The sequence below is a fragment of the Erpetoichthys calabaricus genome, chromosome 1 (assembly GCF_900747795.2).
Source record: "Erpetoichthys calabaricus chromosome 1, fErpCal1.3, whole genome shotgun sequence".
Taxonomy (NCBI): Eukaryota; Metazoa; Chordata; class Cladistia; order Polypteriformes; family Polypteridae; genus Erpetoichthys; species Erpetoichthys calabaricus.
Window position 1 is genome coordinate 55,334,783 of NC_041394.2, and position 23,380 is coordinate 55,358,162.

Sequence of the window (23,380 nt, forward strand, 5' to 3'; positions counted from 1 at the left end):
TTCATTTGTTTATTCCATGCAGTCAAGTACAGTATGTATTTATTTTCAGGGTTGTTGTCAGTTGTATGTCGTCTCCCGTTAAAAAGTCCAAAGACGTGAATGTACAGTATATGCAAAGCAGTGCTTAAAATGGTTATACATAGGTGCAGATATATTATATGTTTCACTGATGTATTAATGTGAACAGTGAGGAGCACTTCTCTATTACCAATTCAAGTGACAATATGTAAGACCAATGGTTTTTCCCATTGTGTGTGCAGCACCGCGATCAAAGAATGGGGGGGAACATTGGAGAAGGGCCAGTTTTCAGTGCCACAACTTGGGGCTAGAGGTTGATAGAGTGCAACAGATAACCAGGATGAGAGCCAGCAGTCAGCATGATCAGCATTAACCTCTTTCTGAACTAAAAGAAATTAAAAGAAAACCCAGCAAATTAATCAACAAAGCCAAGCCAGAAGTGAGCTATAGCTAATGGAGATACTGTTTGTCTGAATGTGAGCGGTGCTTTTGTGTAAAAATATCAATTTTCTTATTAATCGTTATTTTTTTGTTTAAATGATTCAATATCTATTCTTAAAGTCTTGAGAATGATCTTGTGAATCTCTGTCCTGCTTAATTACTATATGTAGATTTTTGCTTATCTTCTTTTTTGTCATCCGATCCAGTAGATGCTGCTAATGCTCCTGTTAAGGGTTTTTTTTTTTTTTTTTTTTTTATGGAAAAAGCACTTTACTACTTTACATAAAATGGTGTGTCCTGTTTAACTGAAATCAGGGTCTTAGACACTTAAATGAGATCTTCTGACTTACTACGGATTCAGACGGTGCATTGGTAAAGAACAACTGGATAAAAGCAAAGCCATATCTAAGCTGTGCAACTCATATGTTAATTATTGTTGTAATACAACCAATTTGAGAAATCTCTTATTCTGACGTCACCCAGAAACGTCGTCTCAGTCGACATCCAAACAAGTAGAGCCTAAACAATCTGCACTGGAGAAGGCATTTGAATTATTATTATAATTATTAAATTATTGTGAATTTCAAATGAGTTCAATGCTGTGAAAAAGTTCTTTTTTTTTTTTTTAAAGAGCAATGATATTTTGTTGCACATCTTCCAAATAGTGATGTTAACTGTTCATTACTAATCACATATTTATTTCTTCTTAAATGCCATTCCATGCTAATGTATATGTTATGAAGTCACTATGTAGACACCCTTCAAACAAAGTGTTATTGAAATTAATGTTCTCTGTGGATAGTTAAGTAATTACTAAAAAAGCCAGTACTTAAAATACAACAGTGCACACTAATTCGGTCAAGATAAAATTGATATCAAATCGAAGCACTGTGAATCGGGATCAAATCAGGATATCAGTGCTGATACCCAACCCTACTTTTGAGTGAGCAACAGTAATTATTTGCTTTTTTTGGTAGAAATTTATTGTACGTACAACAAGGCAATACTAATTTTAGGCATTGATGCTAATGGAGTTAACAGTTTTTGTGTATGAATGAATCAACTTTTCATCACCTTTGTCATATTACTGAATACCACTAGCATGTTCAACTGTAGGCAGCTCAAATGTATCAAAAATATTAGCTCCTTGAAAAAAAAAAAATGAAAATACTGTATATAGAAAAGTACTTTGTTACACAATACTTCTGATACATTTGATTATCCAATAACACAATAACTGTGGTCCACTGACTCAACTGAAAGTTTCCCAGGTCAGACCTGGTAACACTGCTAGTAATCTCTGCAAAACATTCTGGCGGCACCTGCACAACCAAACACAGTGTTGCTCCACACAATTATAATTCCCAGCATGTCCTGTAGGTGTGCACACAGGGCCCAGGGATGCTGCCATCAAGCACTCCGGAGGAGCATATAGTCTAGGCAGGTTGTCACCCCCTGTCCCTCTATTATACTGGTCTCCCAGCTGCGTAAAGATCTTAGGCCAGGCCTCACAGGGACACCAGTGTATCCACTTCAATGCTGGCACTTCCTGCCAATCTCCTGGCTAAGGCAGGAAACAACAGGCCTTTCTTCCTGCCAACTCACTACCTTGGCCTCCTGGCCAGGAAAGAAACCATGACGGCGGGGACTCTAGCCCATGCCTGGCATCCACAATAGAGGGCAAAAAAGTTTTGGAAAGTAGCCTCTACAGTAAAACTATCAAAAAAACTCTAAAGAAATCGTGTCACAAGTCAGGTACAACAGTTCTCAAAATGACAAAAACACAAAAATAAATGATGAACATACAGAATTTACAGATGAATAGACAGATGCACATACATTCACAGCTACTTCATCAGGTTTTCTCATGTGCTTAATTTGGCAAGGGAAGCTTTCAAAAACAAAAAATTTCAACATTGAAAAACATTTCACATGAAAACATTCATCTTCATTGAAAAGTATCCCACTAGAGATTCTAGGAAAACAGCAATCATTGAAATTAAGCTAAACTCTGAGCAGAGTAAGATAATGCTATCTAACTGGATAGTTGCTTCCAGTTTTGAGTCATCTTGGAAAATTATAAAATTTGGAAAGCCCTTCACCGATGCTGAATATGTTAAGGAGTGTTTTATTAGAATAGCAGAACTAGCTACTAATAAAAAAAAACAATTAAAAAAAATTTTAAAATCCAGTTTTATGCAAAGACTGAAAATGGCTAACAATATCAGCAGGCAGAAAATAAAACATTTACAGTCATCTCCATATTTCTCCATTGCATGTGATGAGTAACGAGATGTAGATGACACTGCATAGATTGCTCTTCTTTGTCATTGTGCTACATTAAATGATCCCCAAGAAGAACTTTCGAATTGCTCCCCCCTAAAAGGCCAAACACGGGAAGAAGAGTTACTCAAGGCTGTGGCTGACTGTTTTAGTGTCAATAATACCAGTACTGAAAATCTGATTTCTGTTGCAAAAAATGATGCAGACTGCACAGAGTATGAGAGAGTCACAAAAGGGATTTGTAACACTCTTGAAAAAGATGGTACAGTATATCTTTAATTGCATAGTTTATCAAGAAGCACCGCTTGACCAAACATTTCTGGCGGAGTTTCATGACATGATGAATGATATTGTACAGATTATAAACAAAATTATGGCAAAAAGATTAAACCAGAGACAATTCTGTGAATTACTCAATTACACAGACGGCACATATTCCAACTTTCTCATGCACAACAGTGTCCGATGGCTTTCCAAAAGGACAGGTGCTGAAACGATTTGCAGCCTGCTTAGAGCACGTTACAGCTTTCCTACATGAAAAAATCAAAACTGCAACTAAAATGTTTACAGTAGATTACTGCTGTACAAAGTGAATCAAAACTTGCAAATAATTTTGTTGCAAAGTCCATCGAAGAGGGCAATCATACTAATGTTGATGAAACATTGAAAATAACGTGCTAATACTTTGTTATTGGAATCTCAAAAAAAAAAAAAATCCTGCTAAATTGTTTAGAATAAATTTCTGTTTCTAGCAAATTGCTCGCCTCCAATCATTTTCAGTTTGTTTTAATAATATTCCCAAAAAGTGGGTTTTTTTCTCATTTGGATTGCGGGACCCCGAAACAGACAAATATTTGTGGCCTTATTCCCCCCCCAAAAAAGACATCAATACAAGGCTAACACAGCCTTTCACCCAAAGATCACTGTACCTATTGTCAAGCAGGTAGATGGATGGATGATTATTGTCATTGTTACTTTTACAAAGGAACAACGAAATTGAAGGTGCAGTCGACTCAGTGTGAGGCATAAGAGTTAAAAAGACAAGAAGAGAGAAAATAATAACAAGCCGAATAGTAATAAAAGTACTTTACAAAATATACAAATTGCACTTGTTATATATACAAATTGCACTGGTTGACTTAAGGTCTAAATTGCACATTGGGAGAATGATATGGAGAGGTTTTATTCTGAGTTCAGGGCCATGATTGCTTTTAGATAAAAGCTGTTTTTAAGGCGGTTTGTCCTTGTTTTCATTGCTCTGTATGTCTCACCCGATGGCAAAAGCTGGAAGAGGCAATGACCGGGATGTGATGAATCCTGTGAAATGTCTATTGCTTTTTTGCGGCACCAGGAGGTGTAGATTTGTTCCAGAGTGGGGAGGGTACAACCATGGTAGTGCTACCATCATGCTATGGAGCTTGTCAGCAATGGCAGTAAAATGAAAAGATCAGTTTTGCATAAAACCTATTGCTTTCTGCTAGAAGACTAAAATTAAAGAGTAATTTCAATTCACTTCAACACAATAACCTGCACACAACCAACTAACCCAAGAAACATCTTAAAAATATATTAAAGATATAGAAAGGCTGAGTACCGTAGTCCTACAGGAAAATCAGTAAAAGTACATGGGGAGCAAACTCCTACCGAGAAAAGTAGTTCAACAATTAATGGACAGATATTCGGGTTTTATTTATATTAATCGGTTTCAAACTACATTGTTTCCTGTTTGTTTAAACAAAGCTTTGTCTTTATATGTATGGTACTCATTATATAATTTGTAAAGTTTGCATTTACATTTACCTGAGAACTTGTCACACAGCTCTGTGCCTCAAGGAAAAGTGCTATACAAAAACAAACTGAACTCAGTTTAATTAAAAAGTGGATAAAATAGTGAAATTTATTTGTGTTAAAGTGTACTTCAACCTTAATAAAGACCTATCAAAATGTAGTGCTTTAATTAGTATAAAGATGTTTCTGCAGATACCAAAGTGGTAGCACGCTTGAACAGCCAAGGCATTTAGAGGACTTATTTTATTGTATTTTGATTGGGAATAGGCAGGCTTATGAATGTTAAATTTATTTAGATTTTTTCCCCTAAAATGCTCCATGTACTGTACTGTTCACTTAATTATTGATGGTTAAAAGACTTTACTAAAGGTGAAGGAATCAGATATGAGCTTGTCTTATTTTCTGCCTTGATATAATCAAAAGCTGAAGCTTCAATAAGGGTGTATAGTATTTTAAAATTCACCATATATACCATTTGTTTCACCACTATGCCTAGGGAAGAACTTGCATACCATTTAATTTAGCTAAATTGAAGATGAGATTGCCAGCTACAAGAACTGCAAAAAAAGAAACTGCAAAAAACTGAAGGAAGCTATCTCCATCTAGAGGTTGAAAAATGTTAGTGTGGTTTTCTTCAGAATAAAAAGAAAAAGGTCAATTAATAACCATTCTCCATCAATCAATCAATCAGTTGCTCATCTACCAGCAACCGGAACAGTCTGGTTTTACACCTAAGAAGTCTACCATCGACCGCATCCTGGCACTGAGGGTTCTCATGGAAAGCAAATGCGAATATCGGCAGTGTTTCTTTGCAGCCTTTGTCGATTTTCATAAAGCATTAGACTCAGTTGATCGAACTGCCCTGTGGGACATCCTGAGGATTTGCGAGATTCCCTCGAGGCTGCTGGATATCATGGCCAGCATATACACTAATACTATTGAGTGCTGTGCAAAGTGGAGGCAGGACCTCTGCATTTTTCCCCAGTTGATTCTAGGGTTCATCAGGGGTGTGTTCTTGCTTCTACTCTGTTCAATGCTTGTATGGACTGGGTGTTGGGCAAGGTCGTGGGGTCCAGCGGCTGTTGGGCATCTGTTGGTTAAGAGAGATTCACGGATCTTGACTTTGCTGATGATGCTGTGATCTTTGCAGAGTCAATGGAGGCTCTGCTCAGGGTGCTTGAGAGACTGAGTGAGAAGTCTGAGTGTCTGGGCTTGCGTGTGTCCTGGATAAAAACCAAGATCCAGGCCTTTAATGACCTCTTGGGCACAGCCATCAGCAGTGTGTCTGTCTGCGGAGAGAATGTCGACCTTGTCGAGGGGTTTACTTACCTTGGCAGTGATATTCATGTCTCTGGCGACTCTTCCTATAAAGTCAGTAGACGGATTGGGAGAGCATGGGGGTTATGAGGTCGCTGGAAAGGGGTGTGTGGTGCTCCTGATATCTATGCAAAAGGACGAAGGTCCAAGTCTTTAGAGTCTTGGTGCTACCTGTCTTGCTATATGGTTGCGAGACATGGACGCTATCCAGTGACCCGAGACGAAGACTGGACTCCTTAGGTACTGTGTCCCACCGGAAAATCCTTGGGTACCATTGGTTTGACTTTGTGTCGAATGAGCGGTTGCTCATGGAGTCCTGAATGAGGCACATTACCTTCATTGTGAGAGAGCATCAGTTACGGCACTACGGCTATGTGGCGCGTTTCCCTGAGGGTGATCCAGCTCATAAGATCCTCATTGTTGGGGACCCGAGTGGCTGGACCAGGCCAAGGGGTTGCCCATGTAACACCTGGCTGAGGCAGATAGAGGGTCATTTCCGGAGAGTGGGACTGGACCGTGTGTCTGCCTAGGGGGTTGCCAACCGGGATCCCGAGCTGTTTCATTGTGTAGTGGGTGCGGCAATGCACTGTACCAGTGCATGCTCCCCAACTTGACTTGACTCCATCAATTCACCCATTTCCTAACTCGCCTGATCCAGGGCAGGGCTACGGGAAACCTGGTGAATATTCCAGCAAGCATCTGGAGGGAATGGTGGACAATCACTGGGTGAACACACACACACACACACACACACACACACAAGCGCCAATTTAACACTTCCAGCTCACCTAACCTTCATGTCTTTGGACTGTGAGAGAAAGACAGAGCACCACACGAACATGGGGTGAACATACACACAGGGCGCACCCAGGATGTGAACTCCGATCTCCTTCTACTAATCACTCTCTTTGAAATGGTTTATCTGATGACTTTTAACTAGTACATCAATACAAACTTGTGAATCTGATTTATTCAGTACAGAGTGCTGCTTACTATCCATTAAACAAGTTTCCAACAAACAATGCATGCAAATCCCACATAACAGCTAAATTTATGAATGCGAAAAATAAATGCATTAAAATATACAAAATACCGAATTATTCTGCCATTAATTAAGGCTTTTGCTCTCTCCATCTTCTAACCAGTAATGTCCTTCGGGGGGGAGAGACAGTTGGTGTCTGTCACCACCCATCCATGTATGAGCTCAGAGGTTTGAAGCCATTGAGCCCCCAGTGCCAACCACTGTGTTATCTTAACTTACTTCTAACGTCATAAAAACGTGGTCTTAAAATTGTATTCTTTGCATCGACATGATAAGCACCAGGACAACTTTATTAAAAGACAAGAATAAAACAACAGGCTTGTGGTTCTAAAATAACCTTCAAATTACATTTTTAAAAAGCAAATGAATTAAAATCTATTTAAGAGGTTTCACGGAAAGTCAGAACTTATAAAACCAACTCATTTCACATTAGCACTCGCACAGCAAAAAGAGAATTCATCTCCAACCCCTGTGCCTTTTAATTCAGTAAAAGGTGATCAGGAGACTTTAATGTAGCTTATCGTTTGCGCATCCTACTACAGGCTAAGTAATAATTTAGTTTACTACGACATTAAGCATTACAATACAGTATATATGTACTTCTGCTTAAAGCATGCACATGTTTTGAAAACGAACTGGCATGCCTTTTTTGTTTTGCCCACATCGTTCCCATTCAAAATACTGGTGACCAGCAAGCCACTACAACATTAGTCCCTCATTGGCCGATGCCTTCTAAAGAGCACTGAAACTCTTACATCAGCAGATCTACATTAATTTGTTTTTAGAAAGAACAACTCTTCTCACCCTTCCTGCCCCTCTGATTCTGTTACTGCCGCACCGGTCGACTCCTTCTCTGCCGCCATCTTCAAATATTGAAAGCTCGCGAGACAGTCTTTCGACGTCAAAGACAAATCTCACAGTAGAGCGAGGTCAGGGGTGTCGCTAATACGCGCCTTTCCTTCAGTATTGAAATGTGTGTCAAATTCTCACAAAAAGATATAAGAGCTGTGGTCCAAAACGTTTTGCACTTTATACAGGTATCGATTTACTATAAAACATGATTATAGATGATTATCCTGAACTGGATTCGCTCTCAAAGTGCCATAAAGTACAACTATTGTTTGTTGAAATTTAATATACATCAGTGAACGCTACTTATTTCATGGTATGCCTATGTGTCACGCCCCGTTAGCATAGTGGCGTCGTTCACTGTTTATTTTAACAATAATTTACAATTTTATAGAAATTTATTTATACAAAAGTTTATGATTATGTACACAATGCCGAGTTTACAGCCTGTAGCTCATAGTTCCTGGGATTATTGTATATTAGCTTTTCCTGATTGTAGCCATGGTAAAAATTCGTACTGGAACGATCTATAGACCTCGGTCAGTATAAAAATGTGTCCGTGGACAGTGGAAGACACTTTTGTAATTGTGGTTGGAACAGCAAACATTTCATATTTTTAAGCAATACTGTTATCATATTTTTTTCTTATTTTCTTATATTCTGTGTCATTATTGGAACAGTATCAAAAAAAGTTTAACTGTCTTCTATTTATTGTAAAATTTTTGGTTAATTAGTAATTTAAAAAGTTATTCAGTTTTAAATTAAGAAAAGTATACTGCACAATTTTCAGCGGTACTACTTCACTCAGTCCTACAAAGTTATTTACAGTTATATCGGTATATTAAAAGGAGAATATATGATGCAAGAAGTGGAAGTGGAAACTCTGACAAAAATTTATCAGCAGCTACCCAAACAAACTTGATGAAATGGATATTTTCCTATTGTTTGTCCAAATTTGTATGTTTGTATGTTGCAGTTATCATAGAAAAACAAAACAATTTATAAATCAATGGCAAATAAGTCAACAAAATTTTAAAAGGGCTAAGCAGTAAATCTGTAGAACTGTACACTGCAGGAGAAGAATTTAGGTTCCAAGGCTAAACAAAATAATCCTTTAACTCATCAGGTTTGATTGCCTGTGCTTCTGCTGTATAGCCACACTGATCATATTAAGGATACAAGTTTAACTCCAGGGGTGTGGACCTTTTATAGTAGATTGAAAATAAATAAATTAAAAATGACAAAAGTCTGTTTCTAAAGATCAGGTGATCATGAACTACTCATATATGGTTGCAAAACAGTTAGCTAATATTGCTTATTCAGGTAGCATGGACTGAATATGGGCCAAGGATGGTTCAGTTAGGTACATAAATGTTCTCCCAGTGGACACGGGGATTTACAGCTGGGACTATAGTCTCTTCCAGACAATTCATCGGGTTGTTTTTTTACTGTATATTATGTCTGTTGGTTATTGAACCCTCTTCAAATCTGAAAAACCTTACACATGAATATATTTAAAAAATTATTTGCTTATTTGCTTTCAGTGTGTAGTTGATAATGGTGTCAAATTGAGTTTAATATAAAGAGACAGTTCCAGACTAAGGGCTAGGAAATCCATTCCCGGACGGGTTTATCCATTCCCGGGAATTCGGGAATCCCGCATTTCATTCCCGGGAATCCCGGGCTCCCGGGGATGACACAGTGCACGGGTATCTCACATGTGAATGATTGTAGAACGACCAACACTTATTTTTATAACACTACTGCAATTTGTTGACACAAATAAAAGACTAACCTTATCTACAAGCAGTTCATGCTGTCATATAAGTACATGTATCTTTAGTTGCGGTAATAAGAGCGTAGAAAGCACAACGTGTCCAGCGTGCGGTCGTCCAGGCAAGAGCGCACCTTTGTGCAGATTACGCCAGCCGCTAAGAAAGCACACTCTGCCTCCACTAAAGTAGGCAGCACAGTCATCAGATACTGATACACTTGTTCTAAACAACACCCGCGCTTGCCGTTGCTCTGAAACACCACCATTTCAGCTTTTACTGATGCATCCAGTTTCTTGTCATCATTCTGTGATGGCAAGTTTCTTGGCACAGATAATACAGATGCAACAGACTGACACATTGCAATTTGAAGATGCTGTTCAAAGCTGTTGTCTGATGAAGTGCAAACTGCAGCAATGGCACCACCTTAATTATTTTCAACTATAACTCTGTTATTTCTTGATCGATTTTTACACTTTTACACGCTATATATGCGAGCTTGGCTGTTCCCGTTTTCCTGGTAATTACAGCAGTTTCGGGAATGAAATTCCCTACTAAGAGCCCCTAGAGTGAAAAAACAATCACCAAAAGTAAAACAGCCAGGCTGTGAAAGGGGCTTTTATAGCATACAGCACAAGAATATAGCATTAAGCTAAAAGGCATACAACTTCTAGAAATAGCTTGAATTTATTAATATCATTTTCCCAACATTCTTACATATTGTTTGTCTTTTACTTTAAATATGATTATTCAATTATGTTTCATACCAAGCTAATGATTATTAATAAACATTCCATATTCATTTCAATAGATATAATGTTAAGTTAGGCAGTGGCATCCTTAAAAGAGTTATAAATTAATGCAATTCAGTTATTTGATTTACTGGTTTTAATAAGTAGACTCTTTAACACATGTATAGAAGTTCTACCAGTACCAATGTACAGAGTGGAGGCAGAACCTCTGTGTTTTTCCCAGTCGATTCTTGGGTCCATCAGGGGTGTGTTCTTGCTCCTTGCTCATACTCTGTTCAGTGCTTGCATGGACTGGGTGTTGGGCAAGGTCATGGGGTCCAGCGGCTGTGGGGCATCTGTTGGTGAAGAAAGATCCACTGATCTTGACTTTGCTGATGATGCAGTGATCTTCGTGGAGTCAATGGAGGCTCTGATCAGGGCTCTCGAGGGGCTGAGTGAGGAGTCTGAGTGTCTGGGCTTGCGAGTATCCTGGATAAAAAACAAGATCCAGGCCTTTAAACTCCTCTTGGGCACAGCCATCAGCAGTGTGTCCATCTGCAGAGAGAGTGTTGACCTTGTCTCTGGTGACTCTACCTATGAAATCATTAGATGGAATGGGAAAGAATGGTGGATCATGAGGTCGCTGGAAAGTGGTGTGTGGCGCTCCCGATATCCATGCAAAAGGAACGAAGGTCCAAGTCTATAGTGTCCTGGTGCTTCCTGTCTTGCTATATGGTTGCGAGACATGAACGCTAAGTGACCTGAGATGAAGATTGGACTCTTTTGGCACTGTGTCTCTTCGGAGAATCCTTGGGTGAAAATTTGTGTCAGATGAAGGTTGCTCATGGAGTTCCAAATTAGGTACATTACCTGCATTATGAGGGAGCATCATTTACGGCACTACGGACATCTGGTACGATTCCCAGAGGGTGATCTGGCTCACAGGATCTTCATTGTTGAGGACCGAAGCGGCTGGACCATGCCAAGGGGGCACCCACATAACACTGGCTGCAGCAGATAGATGGTCATTTCCGGAGGGTGGGACTGGACCGGATGACTGCATGGGAGGTTGCCAACCAGGATCCCGAGCTGTTTCGTTGTGTGGTGGGTGTGGCAATGCACTGTATCATTGCACCCTAACCTGTTCCCCAACTTGACCTGACCTGATACATGTTCTAATGTTCATAAACTCTGATCAATTAATCTTTTGAACTATATCAAATTACCATTCAAATAATAATGTTGTATTTAAAAGACATCGTGAAAGAGTTTGTTATAAAATGTTCTTTTCAATTGACAGTGTAAAGGAAGTAATTATAATTAATAGTTTGGTAAACTGAAAACAGTATTACATTTTTTAGTTAACTGATGTTGATCATATTAGATTTTGTTACAGTTTTAGTATTACCTTTGATACTGCATGACATATAGGAAGGACAATGCTTTTCAATGTGATGTTAGAATAGAAGAGATTTATTTAGACCAAGGAAATTTAATAAGTAATTATAAATTTTTGGTAATAAATGAGTCCCATTTTCCTCTGAACCTGCATCGCAGGTTGATACTTACATCGTTATCAAAAAGCGCTTATAAATTGATTGCGCAGTCAGTTGTGGGAATTCCACGTAAGGTCAAGAACTGGCCCTCTGTATTCTCACTCTGATTTCAATTTTTGACTACAGTTCCCACCATGCCTCATTTATCGACCCCTTCCGAGTAACCTGGAATGGGGCATGTCGGGAAATATAGTTTCTGAGAATGTAGCTATAGCTTGGCGGAAAAACAAACATTGGTTGGTTACTTCCGTTAGGAAACTACAATTCCCAGAAGCAAAATGCGGGCTGTTGACGGGTTAGCGGTTGACGGTTTAGGAGCCGAGATTGGAGGGAGTTAAACTCTTAAGGTAAAAAAAACAAACAACAAGCAACAACCTAAAACAACAAACGCAATATCTTTATTTCAATCTTTATATTAATAATGTATGATAAGTTTGCAGTACGTTTGTGGATGAGTAACAGTCATAGTCTCGGCAAAGTTCTGTTTCAGAAAATAATCAATTAGTTTTAAATGGATTTATGAGTCTTCATCGCATATAGACATACGGATTTTAACTAACAGTTGTTTTTCAGGTTTCGATTAAATAGAGAGAGAGAGTGCTGTAGTTAAAATTAGAAGCGCCAATGTAGATATGTGCACTGCTAAACGTGTCTAAAAGTAAACCGAATTGGCAGCTAACTTGTTAAACATTTAACAATGATATTTTAAATCGGAGCTGGAATTTTGAAACGGTGCATCTTCTGCGTTATCCAAAAATGGAAATCTAGATGACACTCGCATAGATAATATGTTGTATTCTTCACCATCCTAGGTTCTATTACATTTTTAAATTACTCGATCCATCAATTGTATGAACCCTTTTAATGAAGCTGAAGTATATGCTAGTAGCAATGATCGTAAACAGGAACACCAGTCCATCACATATTTAACACATCCCAACACAGGCCATATTTCTGTGGTTAAAGCGCCTAACCGGTTATCTTGGAATCGATCCTTAGCCTAAGCACTTTCATGTTAATTTCATATTGCAATTTAAGAAAGCCTGTACAAATGAGTATTAGTCTGTATGATTAACTCAAATCAATGCTTTTTATGTTATTGAGGATTTTCGGCAGGGTCCCTGACACTTATATGCTTTGAAAATACTATATGAAATGTTATCCTGGAGATTGTGTAAATAATTGAAATGCACTTGCATTATTAATTAAACCGATTCTCGGGAATATGTTTTAAAGTTTTATTATTCAAATAAGTGAGTTTGGTTTATTTACAGCCTTTCACTAATTAATCACCAAGCAAAGCACTTTACAGATACAATAAATGTATAATACAATTGTTAACGTATTTTACAGTCGGAGCACAGGCAGGTTAACGGACCTGCTGATCACACATTGAGTCAGAGGTGACAATTAAAGAGTCAACGCTGGGGTTTAAAGTCCTGTGCCTATTAATCCCAAGGAAACTAATTACATAACCTGTGCTCAAGACTGTACAGTATCTGCTATTACAGTTAAAAAAAAAAAAAAAAGTTTACTCCCTCTTACCATAATAGTGCTCTGATTCCAGGAGACTAATGAAATAAGAAAATTCTGAAAAATTAATTAATGAATGGATGGATGCATAAAAGTGCGTCACATACTGTAAATAGTTACAGAATTGTTAAGCACAACAATCTTAAAATTGTTTTGAAACTTAGGCACAAATTTTTGAAACAAGGCAAATTAAAACAAAAAAAAGCAAACCATTGAGATGAATCAGATCTTGCTGTCATGAAGTATCACTGCACCACTCTTGGTGACCATTGATTTCATTTTGTGGAACCTAAGGTGTAAAGCCTCTTTGTCAGTTTTTACAATGTGCTATCATTTTAATATTTAAACTGAGGCTTGACTGCATATCTTTTGTTCATATCTTCTTTAGAATGGCTAAATTCACCGAAATGGGCTCCGGTTTGCTTTAATATGCTTTACCTTCCATTATTTAAGGTGTATTACTATCTTTGACATGTTGTCATTTTTAGATCCTATATTTTGACTCCACATGTTTAATGTTTATTATCTGCATGAGTGTGACACTGTGTTTTCTATTATTTGCCTTGTAAAGTGACTTATGATGTTGCATGCCTTTAATATCACCATAAAAGAGCAATTGATAGATTCAAGTCAACATCATATACAATTTCTTTTTGTAACAACAGAAGAAGAAAAATTCGCAGTTTAAAGTGCTGCTCTCATCAATAATCATATTTACTATTTACAGTGCCACATATCAGAAAATAATTTTATTAGGCTATTTTGTTGCCGATACAGTCTTGAACATTAAACTTCAGTATCAGTTGTAATTTGGAAATTGTTGACTTACTCTGTATTGTTTGTTTAATCTTATGATCATTGGAACATTTCTGTTTATATAGTTGTTGAATTGAAATTTGTTACCTTGTAAGCTAAAGATTTTTGTGCCAACTAGCTTATGTTTTTGATTGGACTCCTGGGCTAATTAAGTGAACTGTTTTTTTCCCCAAGTTCTGTGTTTTGGGAACAATATAGAAATTAGAAAACTAAGTTTGGTAAAAATAAATAAATAAAATGTACCAAGCATGGGAATATTGTATATATTCTCTTTTTAACAATATTTTCATCTTGATGTTCATTCTACTTTTCCCAAGTGTTCTAATTGTTTAATTAATCAATTATTTACTAATTAGTGGTTCTGACACTAAAGTAGTTGCAACCTTTGATTATTCAGTATTATTTGCCTGTTATCTGCTTTGCTTGTTTGTCATTAATAAGATACAATGCAGGGGGAAAACTGCACAAAGGGCAAAATATAATCAACAAAAGAGAGTTCAGCATTTAAATCTATAGCAGAAGCAGAAATATTTCTAAATGTCTTATAAATGTAAAAATCATGCTGCTGTGGTTTTCTGAAAGTTGAATAAGAGAAAAAATACCAGCTAATTAAGTGAGTTCAGTGTTTATCAGGTGTTGTCACTGATTATGAATCTGGTTGGAACAAAAACCTACAGCCACAGTGGGTCCAGAGGACCGAGTCTGGGAAGCACTGGATTGACTACAACTGCAAAATATATATCAACCCCACATGTTATGTTAAATTACGGCCCTATGATTGACGGGCACCTTGTCTGGGGATGTTTCCTCTCTTATGCTTACTGCTTTTGATGCCCCCTCCCCCCCCACATACCCCCTTCATCCCTGATTTATATATGACCCACATATATACTTTTAATACACGTGAACTTTATGAGAATAATTTATATTGTGTAATTCTCTTTACTTTTGAAATTGATTATGCTAACTAGGTCATGCAATATATTTTACCAGTTGAAAATGAAACTACAGGTAATTACAAATATTGTAAGAAAAACATAGACTACAGTACATCATATTTCCAACTGGGATTTGGAAATAGCAGTAAAATAAACAGAAATAAAAAATTCACAGCTAAAATATTTTTGCTTTTTTAAATAAAGATGCTGTATTTTTAAACCAAGTACAAATTTGACATATACTATAAAGTTGTCATTCTGATTTAAAAAAATAAAAATGCAGTGCTATTTTTCAGAAATAAATGTTTGTTTACTTTAATGAATAATGTTACATTTTCAAAGTAAAAGTAAGAATTGCCACTTTATATTTTAATATGGACATTGCTTTAGAAAATATTTGTGTTTTGAATTCAATATTTACATTTGTTTATCTTGATATGAACAAAATATTAGCTTTGTGTATAGTGAAAGATAGCAGAATATTTCATACTATGTTTAGTTCATAGACACATTTTTTTTCTGTTTAATATCCATTCTACATAGACTATAAATAGCAGTAAAAAAAAAAAGTCCATGGTGGATTGCCAGGTAAACAAATTGTAATTTTGTTGGAGAATAACGAAGCTTGCACATACATGCTGTGCTTCATTTTATTTAACATTTATTTAACATTTTATGTTGCCAGTTTGAATATGCTCATTTAGAGAAGTGCATGATGGTTTCTATGTCATTTATAAATATAGTTGAAATTAAGAAATGTATCTTTTTCCAAGAATAATTTTATTTATTTTTTTGTTTTGTGTTTTTGTTAATTGGTTTAAGGCTCTGTGAAGTATTGTTAGCATGTGGAAGGTTCACTTTGAATGCTGTCCATAAGCACCTGCTGCAAAGAAGACTGAAGCATGCTTTCCCACCACTAAGAGGAGTAGAATCTGTGAAATATACAGGCATTTTATGTGAAGAACTGGATCTTTTTAAGTATTGTGTCTTGGTTTCTGTATCGAAGAGCAATTCCTGTGAAAGAAGAGAGAAATGGTTTAAGAAAATCCTTGGTACTGTATGAAACTTAACCTACAGTGTGTATCTTGATGTATTTGGTTCAAGCATTACAGAAGGATTAGATGGAGATGGAAATGAAGGCTTAATAGCAATGAGTTCCTCAATCAAAAACTGTCCCTTTGTGCAGGAAAAATGTCAGTTCAAAGCTGGTTTACTACTTTCTGAAACAATTCTCTCAAGAATTGCGCACTATTTTGGAAATCCCTTTTGTGATCTATACTCATCGTTTTAACAAAAAGAAAAAAAATCTAGGTAGTCCTTTTTTTTTACGTCTTCTGTAATTTCCTGCATTTCTCTCTTGAAACAAGTCGACTCAGATGACAATACCCCCACTTGCTTGTGTTTCTAGTGACACAAGCATTATTATAAGTATGCTTGATTTCAATGCCATGCAGATCCCTGTGTTAGCAGCTGTAGCTGCTGCCTTACTCCATCACCTACTTGGCAGGCACTGAAAAACCAATCAAGCAGCCAGTTTGAGGATGGAAGAGACCTTTGGAAATGCCGTTGAAGAGGAATACAATTTTAAATTGATTCAAGAAGTGGAGGTGAGTTGTTCCTGGCAAATTTGTAAAGCTTAAAATCGGTCTCATAATACAAAATTTTAGAAGTGTTTTTGTTAATGTTGTACTTCACCTTTCATAAATTTGGTGTTCACAGGTTCTCAAAGTATGTGATTATTTTTAAAGCTGATTAACAATAATTACTGTACATATTTGTATGGATCTCAACCTTAACTACTAAATAAAATAGGATGGCTTACCTTTTACAAGAGAGGCTAAATATTGTGCAGACAAGTTTATTAATTCTTCCTTTGGTAATTTTAAAATCCAAAAAGACATTAAAGTGAAGCTAAAAGTCATCCTAGGTGGCAAAAGCATGACCTAGTGTACAACTTTATCTTCTGAAAGAGAAATCTTTTGCGAGAAACAGACAGAGAAAACTCCCTTCAAACAAACACATTCAATATAGGAAAGTGTAAGGTACTGTATTTCACGTTTGATTCTGGTTCAGAGGTATCCTCCTTTCTATAAGACTGAAAGTGCAAACTCCACTACAAAACACTCATGCATGATGCTGTGGAGCTTGATATATGTACACAGCAATGCAAACTGCAACTGTACAGTCTCTTTTTATTTTCATTGCTATCTGTCTACATTAGCAATTCTGCACAAGAGGTGGCATACCACCCTATATAAACCATTTGCATAAGCAATAGAAACAACAAAGGGGTGTAGGTTTGAATGTGGCTTAATCGTATAAACAACTTGTATGCAAGGGAGTGTAAACAAGCAGAAAGAAACCACATTCTGCTGCCTTAGGCCTTGCAACTGTAGCTCCTGTATGCTGCTACTCTGTAATCCATCCATTTTCCAACCCGCTGAATCCAAACACAGGGTCACGGGGGTCTGCTGGAGCCAATCCCAGCCAACACAAGGCACAAGGCAGGAACCAATCCTGGGCAGGGTGCCAACCCACCGCAGGACATACTCCTGTAATGATAGTATAAATTGCTTTATGAAATTTAATCCATGCAAATACCATGCTGATTGGTAATGAGGTGTTTTTTTCTCTCAAATTGTTTTCTTTCACATTGAAAATAAACAACAAGGGCCACATTCTATAGGTAAACTGACATTTCATTGCCTCCTGTGCTGTTGTTGTCTCACCTTGCCAGAACTCCATTCATCTGCTAAAAAGCGTATTCTACAGGAGATTACTTTTACAGATATAAGCATGATTCTGTGAAAGTAACAAACATTCCCAATGAATGTTCTAAATATCCAACTACAAATCTTTCTGACAAGTCTGATAATTCTGTAATTTTACAATTTAAGTTTGAAGAATGTAAAAAAGTGTGTGCCCAGCATGCTTGACTTTCACTATATTAAGCTGTAATTTCACAAACTCAGTAAAGTAAAATCTTGTTAATTATTAGACACATGGATTGTCCTCATTGTAAAAACCATCAAATCATGTTTACGGATCCTGCTAAATGTATTATAAACTTGAAATCAAATTTTGATTTTGTCTCAGAACCATTGCTACATTTTACTTATTCATGGGATGTATAAAAAAGTTTAAAAATGAAGATATATAAAACCATGTTGTCTCCTTCCTTGCAAACTTAACAGTTAGTAAAACAGAAAAATGGGAGTACGACAGCCATTTTTTAAAAGTAACATTCCAAGTTTGATGTATCAAACAAGTACTGACCATTAGTATTTATTCTTTGTTTTGATTTTATAAGTAACTTCCTCAATAATAATAGTGTAAATTTTAGTGAAATGTCAGTTTTTATGTGGCTGTTTTCATATTTCTCCCCTATCCATTCATCCCTTTTTTATGTGTTTATTTGGATTCAGGAGGTTGGGTTGCTAATGCATATTCCAGCAGCATCACGGACAAGATAGGAGCCAACTGTGTATGGGATATGAAGCACATTACTGAATTCAGTCACAAAAAGTGAAAGTGTTGCTTGTGATTAGTGTCATATTTGTATTTCATCTTTATAAATACCTTGAGGTTCTAAGGGCAGCAAAGGTGGAAGGAGCAGATATATTCGTATATAGCAGCGAGTATATATTGGAGATAACCGGTAATAGCAGAGGGTGCCAAAGGCTGAATGCAGGATAAGCCAGATGCAGTGACAAGGGGAAGTGGAGATGATATGGTAGCCTTTAATGCAAACACAGAAGTTTACTGAAAGGCTTTTCATGATATTTTAACTTGATATGTGAGTAAAACATATGTTTACAATTCCCCTTTAAAATTTACTGATTTTTAATGCAGCAGATGCTAAGTACTGTAGTATGCCACTAAAACTTAGAGTAGTTACGGGGACCTCCATTTAGTGAATTGGTCACTTCAGCTGAACTAAAGTAAAACTAGTGTGAAAGTCTTTATTTGGAGCAAGGACCCTTTAATTTTAAATATATTCCCCCTTTTTTGATTTTATTGATTTTATTAAAATCAAACAACATTCCATACAAATAACTCAAGTTTTACAAAAATAGGTTAGAAACAAATCAACCCCCACCCCTATTTACATTGGCTATGTCATGGTGTTTTGTGGTTTTGCCTCAATAAAAATAAATGAATGGCTGTTAAAATTCTTAAAAGCCTGTTTAGAGCTGTCAATCACCCTAACTCCTATGTCTTTGGGATCAGTGGAAACAAAAACTATGCAGATATGTTTAAGAAAACGAATGCAAAAAAGTGAAATGATACTGAATTGTTGAGAAGTATGTACAGTGGATATCACACTTCTTGAAATTACAGTTTTGTTAATGTGTAGGTTAAAATCAAGATGAATTTTCATATTTTAATAAGATCTTGTCACCAACAATATAATACATACGTCGGTAAAATGATGTAAAGTACAGTGTTATAGCTACAAAATATTAGGATGAAACCATTTCTATTGAAAATCTTGGAAATGTAAAAATATGTTTTTAAATGTCACTTATTGCTATTGTAATAGGGCCTGAATGGTGGAATATCTGAATGTCTCTGTGTAGAAGAGGTGGCCATTGAAACAAAGGAACTTGTGAGTTAAATCATTACCATGTTACACTCTAAAGTTTCATTTTTGAAGCAGTTGCCTTGTGTTTTTTTTGGCTGTTTGTAACAAGTACCAATTGAAATTACAGAGTACTATTTATAAAGTGTAGTTTTGCCACACTGTTTGATATGTCTCATGCTCTTTTGTTTGTTCTTCATTTATCACATTTTTCAGAAGGATATCAATGGGTTGGCATTAAAGTCTCACAGGCAAGAAGATGAAGCCAGTGGAAAACCAGCACACAAATTGGCCCCTGTGAGTATTGAGAACAGCACCAGCGGTTTTGCCTTGAGGTGCATACTTGCTGGTTTTCTTTCTAAGGATATGTTAGCAAATAAATTATTCTACTTATAAGCTCTTCATTATAAATTTAACAACATAATGTGTACCTGTTAATAACATTTTAAGAGGATTACAGGGTCTTTGTCGTGGTTGCAGATGGTAAGATGGTTCATCCATTTTTATTCAGAAAGAGTTCCTTGCAGGTACCTGCTTTAATCATAGTGTTCAGAACAATACTCTTTGTTGTTTTTAGATTGTAAAATATACAATGCATTCCTTTTGTAGATTTCAGCTCTTAAGCAGAATGGCATATTGCAGTCTCTCACTGCAGGAAAAAAAGAAGAGGCTGATGCAGGTAAGTTGTCTCCTGTTACTGTAGGTTGTTGATCCCTGTGGGGTAGATCATCATGAGGGAGGTAGTCTTAGTGGTATAAAGTTATATTTGTTTCAAGAGAAAATTATTGCCTTACTGTTGTACTAGTGTTTGCAGTGCTTATGATGGTTCATATGAAAGATGTCAAGAAACTATATACAGTATCTGTATATATAATTATGTGTATAAGTGTTTGTATACATGTGTATATAAATATGTCTGTGTATGATATATTTATTTACTGTATGTGTGTGTGTGTGTGTATATATATATATATATATATATAATATTAAAAGCCTTTTAAGTTCACTAGTGGAGTCAGGCTTGTACAGTTCCACAAAGAATTTACTTAATTGCATAGACTTAATGTCGTGTGGTAGTGGTCATGATGTTTCTATTTTTACAGAGCTAAATCATGAAGTGCAGCAGGCAGAGGACGAATGGGCTGCCTTAGAGGCTGTACAACCAGGTAAGATAGATGGAAATACTGTGTAGTGCACAGAGATGCTGATTCCTATGTTTATTTGAGTACTGGATACAAAACTTTAACTCTGTGCTGCTTACAAATAAATTAAGTTTTTATTTTTAAGAAATGGGGAAAGAGAATTTTGGTTTTATTTAATGTGCATCAGAACTAATTTTATAAGGAAATCAAAAAACTGACCAGTAATAAGTGGTTTGGTACTTCACAAAATACATTCAATACACTATAGATTTATGTATACTGAAGTCAATTGTCAGTTATTTTCATATAATATTAGCCAGTGTTTTCAGTGGTAATTTGTAAAGGGAAATTTAATACTGTATGATGTATTCTTTGGCAATAAAGCATAAAAAGTCTTTTAAACAACTCATTTTTATTTGAAAAACCGAATGTAATGTATTTAAAAATCAAAAAATTTTTGCACCTACTTTTTCTGGCATTTCATTCTCAGACTTGGTTCAATTCAGTGTTTTAATTAGCCAATAAAAAAAAACTTGAAAGTACAGGAAGAATCTGAAAACTCTATATAGATCAATGATTTAGAGTGGGGTTCAGACCCAGGATGCTGGATATGTAAGGTGTCTGCACTAACCACTGTGTCAGTGTGCTACCTAATATATATTTATCTTGTAAGATAAACAATCCTAAACATGAAAATGGAATAATCCAGAGTATGAACACCAACAGTTGGAGTAAGCTATCAAATCAGATGTCTGAGTATTTAATTTCATCTTTGTAACTTTTGTATATGCACAATTCATATTCCGGAGAAGCAGATATGTTTTGTCAAATGGGAGAATTTCAGCTTCATTATTAGTAAGCTGTCTTCTTTTCTTGTTTACAACATTAAGTATCTACACTAAATTCATTCTCTGCTTTGCACCCTATGTGTAAAAGCAGTATATACTATGGACAAAGGTGGGTAGAGTAGCCCAAACATGTAAAAGTACAGCTACGTTTAGCATGTGTGTGTTTTGGTTTTTTTTGGAAAAAATTACTCAAGTACACAAGTTAATTTTAAGTAGTTTTTTATCATAGTGAAACAAAAATCTTCAAAAAAAACAAAACATACAGCATTTCTTTTCTACCACTTCACCTAAACTGGAATAGCTCAAAAGTGATTAAAAAAAAAAGTTAACAAAATGTAACTTCTGCTTTATACATTTTACAAATATCAACCTTATTGTAAATTGTTTATAAATGTTTACAAAAGGCTACACGTAGGGCAAGTAAAAGTACACATTTCTATTTTTCAGACCAAACAAACATTGAATTACCATTTTGAACATTTCCTTTTTTATTTTATTTTACTATTTGGATACCTACTTAATTCTACTGTTACTAATAATAATTATTTATTTAGGGCAACAAAATAGGATAGTAGCTGGGATCAAATTGAAAACATTATGTATTTAATTTGTGAAATTAGCTATATTGTCCATTACAGCTAGTGAGTTTGTGATTTTCCCCGTCTAACATTGATATTGAAATGGTATTGAGAGAAAAAAAGGAAAGCTTGCTACCAACCTAAACAATAAGTTGGCAAACTAGCTAGACTATAGGGAAAAAGCAACTAGTAACAGTTTTTTTTTTGTTTTGTTTTTTTTTTTTAATTGGAGGAGGAGCTCATGTATGTAGAAATAATTACCTCTTTTTGCATACAAAGATGACAAATTTAACTGTTTATTTTTTCATTTTCAGTCTAAACATTGACTGAATTTGAGGTTATGGATGTTCATTGAAGCCATGGCTCTGTTTTTTTACATAGCTGGATCTTCAAGTAGAATGGGGAACATATGTTTGACCGCCTTTAAATTCCACAGTATGGTCAGAGTTGCATATTTCTCACTACTAGTGGAACATCTGTCATTGATGGACAATGAAATCCACTCAATAAGTGATCCATAACTGATAAGGCTTCACTATTGGCTGTCAGTAAGTACTAGAAGGGAAAAAGACTGGTAGTTAAAAATGACCAGTGAGATCTACAGAATAAGCCAGCTGACAGGTAAAAGATATTTTTAGTTCTTCACAGCAGAAAAGATTTGAGGAAGTTAAAACCTTAAACATGAAAAATTCAAATGTTATGAGTAAAATTGCATTTTTTTCTTTTACAAATGTAATTGAGTAAAAATAAGTATTTTTCTAAAAACTACCATGAAAAGTACAATTTCTTCAGAAATTTACTTAAGTGCAAATATTGGAGTACATGTAACATAGGCCTACCCACCATTGTTTGTGGGCAATATTGACTTTTGGCTTTAAATAAAGACAAGTAAGCAGTTCAAAATATGTAAACTTTCTTGTACTGCACTAATAAATTAGTGAGAAATTAGTGAAAAAAAACTAAGATTTACAAAAAATAAATAATAACGGCAAAGTTGAGATCTGCAAATCTCTTTTTATTCTATTCCAATATGCCCACTTGTTTCCAGTAGTAAACTCTCAAATAGAGACTATTTCTTAAACTTTCCTGCTTTAGTGAAAGCCACCTGACACTAGTTCAAATTTAGCTACACACATCTGGAAAAAA

The 23,380-nt window shown here is 35.9% G+C and overlaps 2 protein-coding genes across 6 annotated transcripts in view; one reads left to right on the forward strand and one right to left on the reverse strand.

The window, feature by feature from the left end:
• The window catches only part of ash2l (ash2 like, histone lysine methyltransferase complex subunit), a 72,535-nt gene extending 64,745 nt beyond the window's left edge, over nucleotides 1–7,790 (reverse strand). For all 3 annotated transcript variants that reach the window (XR_007934895.1, XM_028799814.2, XM_051927559.1), the window contains exon 1: nucleotides 7,694–7,790. Coding sequence is in view for 2 of the 3 variants with exons in the window: in XM_028799814.2 (XP_028655647.2) it covers nucleotides 7,694–7,752 (59 nt within the window). In the remaining variant the exon portion in view is untranslated. The remainder of the gene's footprint in view (nucleotides 1–7,693) is intronic.
• Nucleotides 7,791–12,052: 4,262 nt separating this feature from the next.
• The window catches only part of elmod3 (ELMO/CED-12 domain containing 3), a 48,972-nt gene continuing 37,644 nt past the window's right edge, over nucleotides 12,053–23,380 (forward strand). The window contains exons 1-6 of one of the 3 annotated variants that reach the window (XM_028799839.2): nucleotides 12,053–12,144; nucleotides 15,907–16,691; nucleotides 19,628–19,693; nucleotides 19,883–19,963; nucleotides 20,276–20,345; nucleotides 20,770–20,832. In XM_028799839.2, the coding sequence (XP_028655672.2) occupies nucleotides 16,626–16,691; nucleotides 19,628–19,693; nucleotides 19,883–19,963; nucleotides 20,276–20,345; nucleotides 20,770–20,832 (346 nt within the window). In that variant the 5' untranslated portion in view covers nucleotides 12,053–12,144; nucleotides 15,907–16,625. Of the gene's footprint in view, nucleotides 12,145–15,906; nucleotides 16,692–19,627; nucleotides 19,694–19,882; nucleotides 19,964–20,038; nucleotides 20,150–20,275; nucleotides 20,346–20,769; nucleotides 20,833–23,380 lie in introns of those variants that run through there. The other 2 variants (XM_028799847.2, XM_051927650.1) reach the window with 2 other exon arrangements.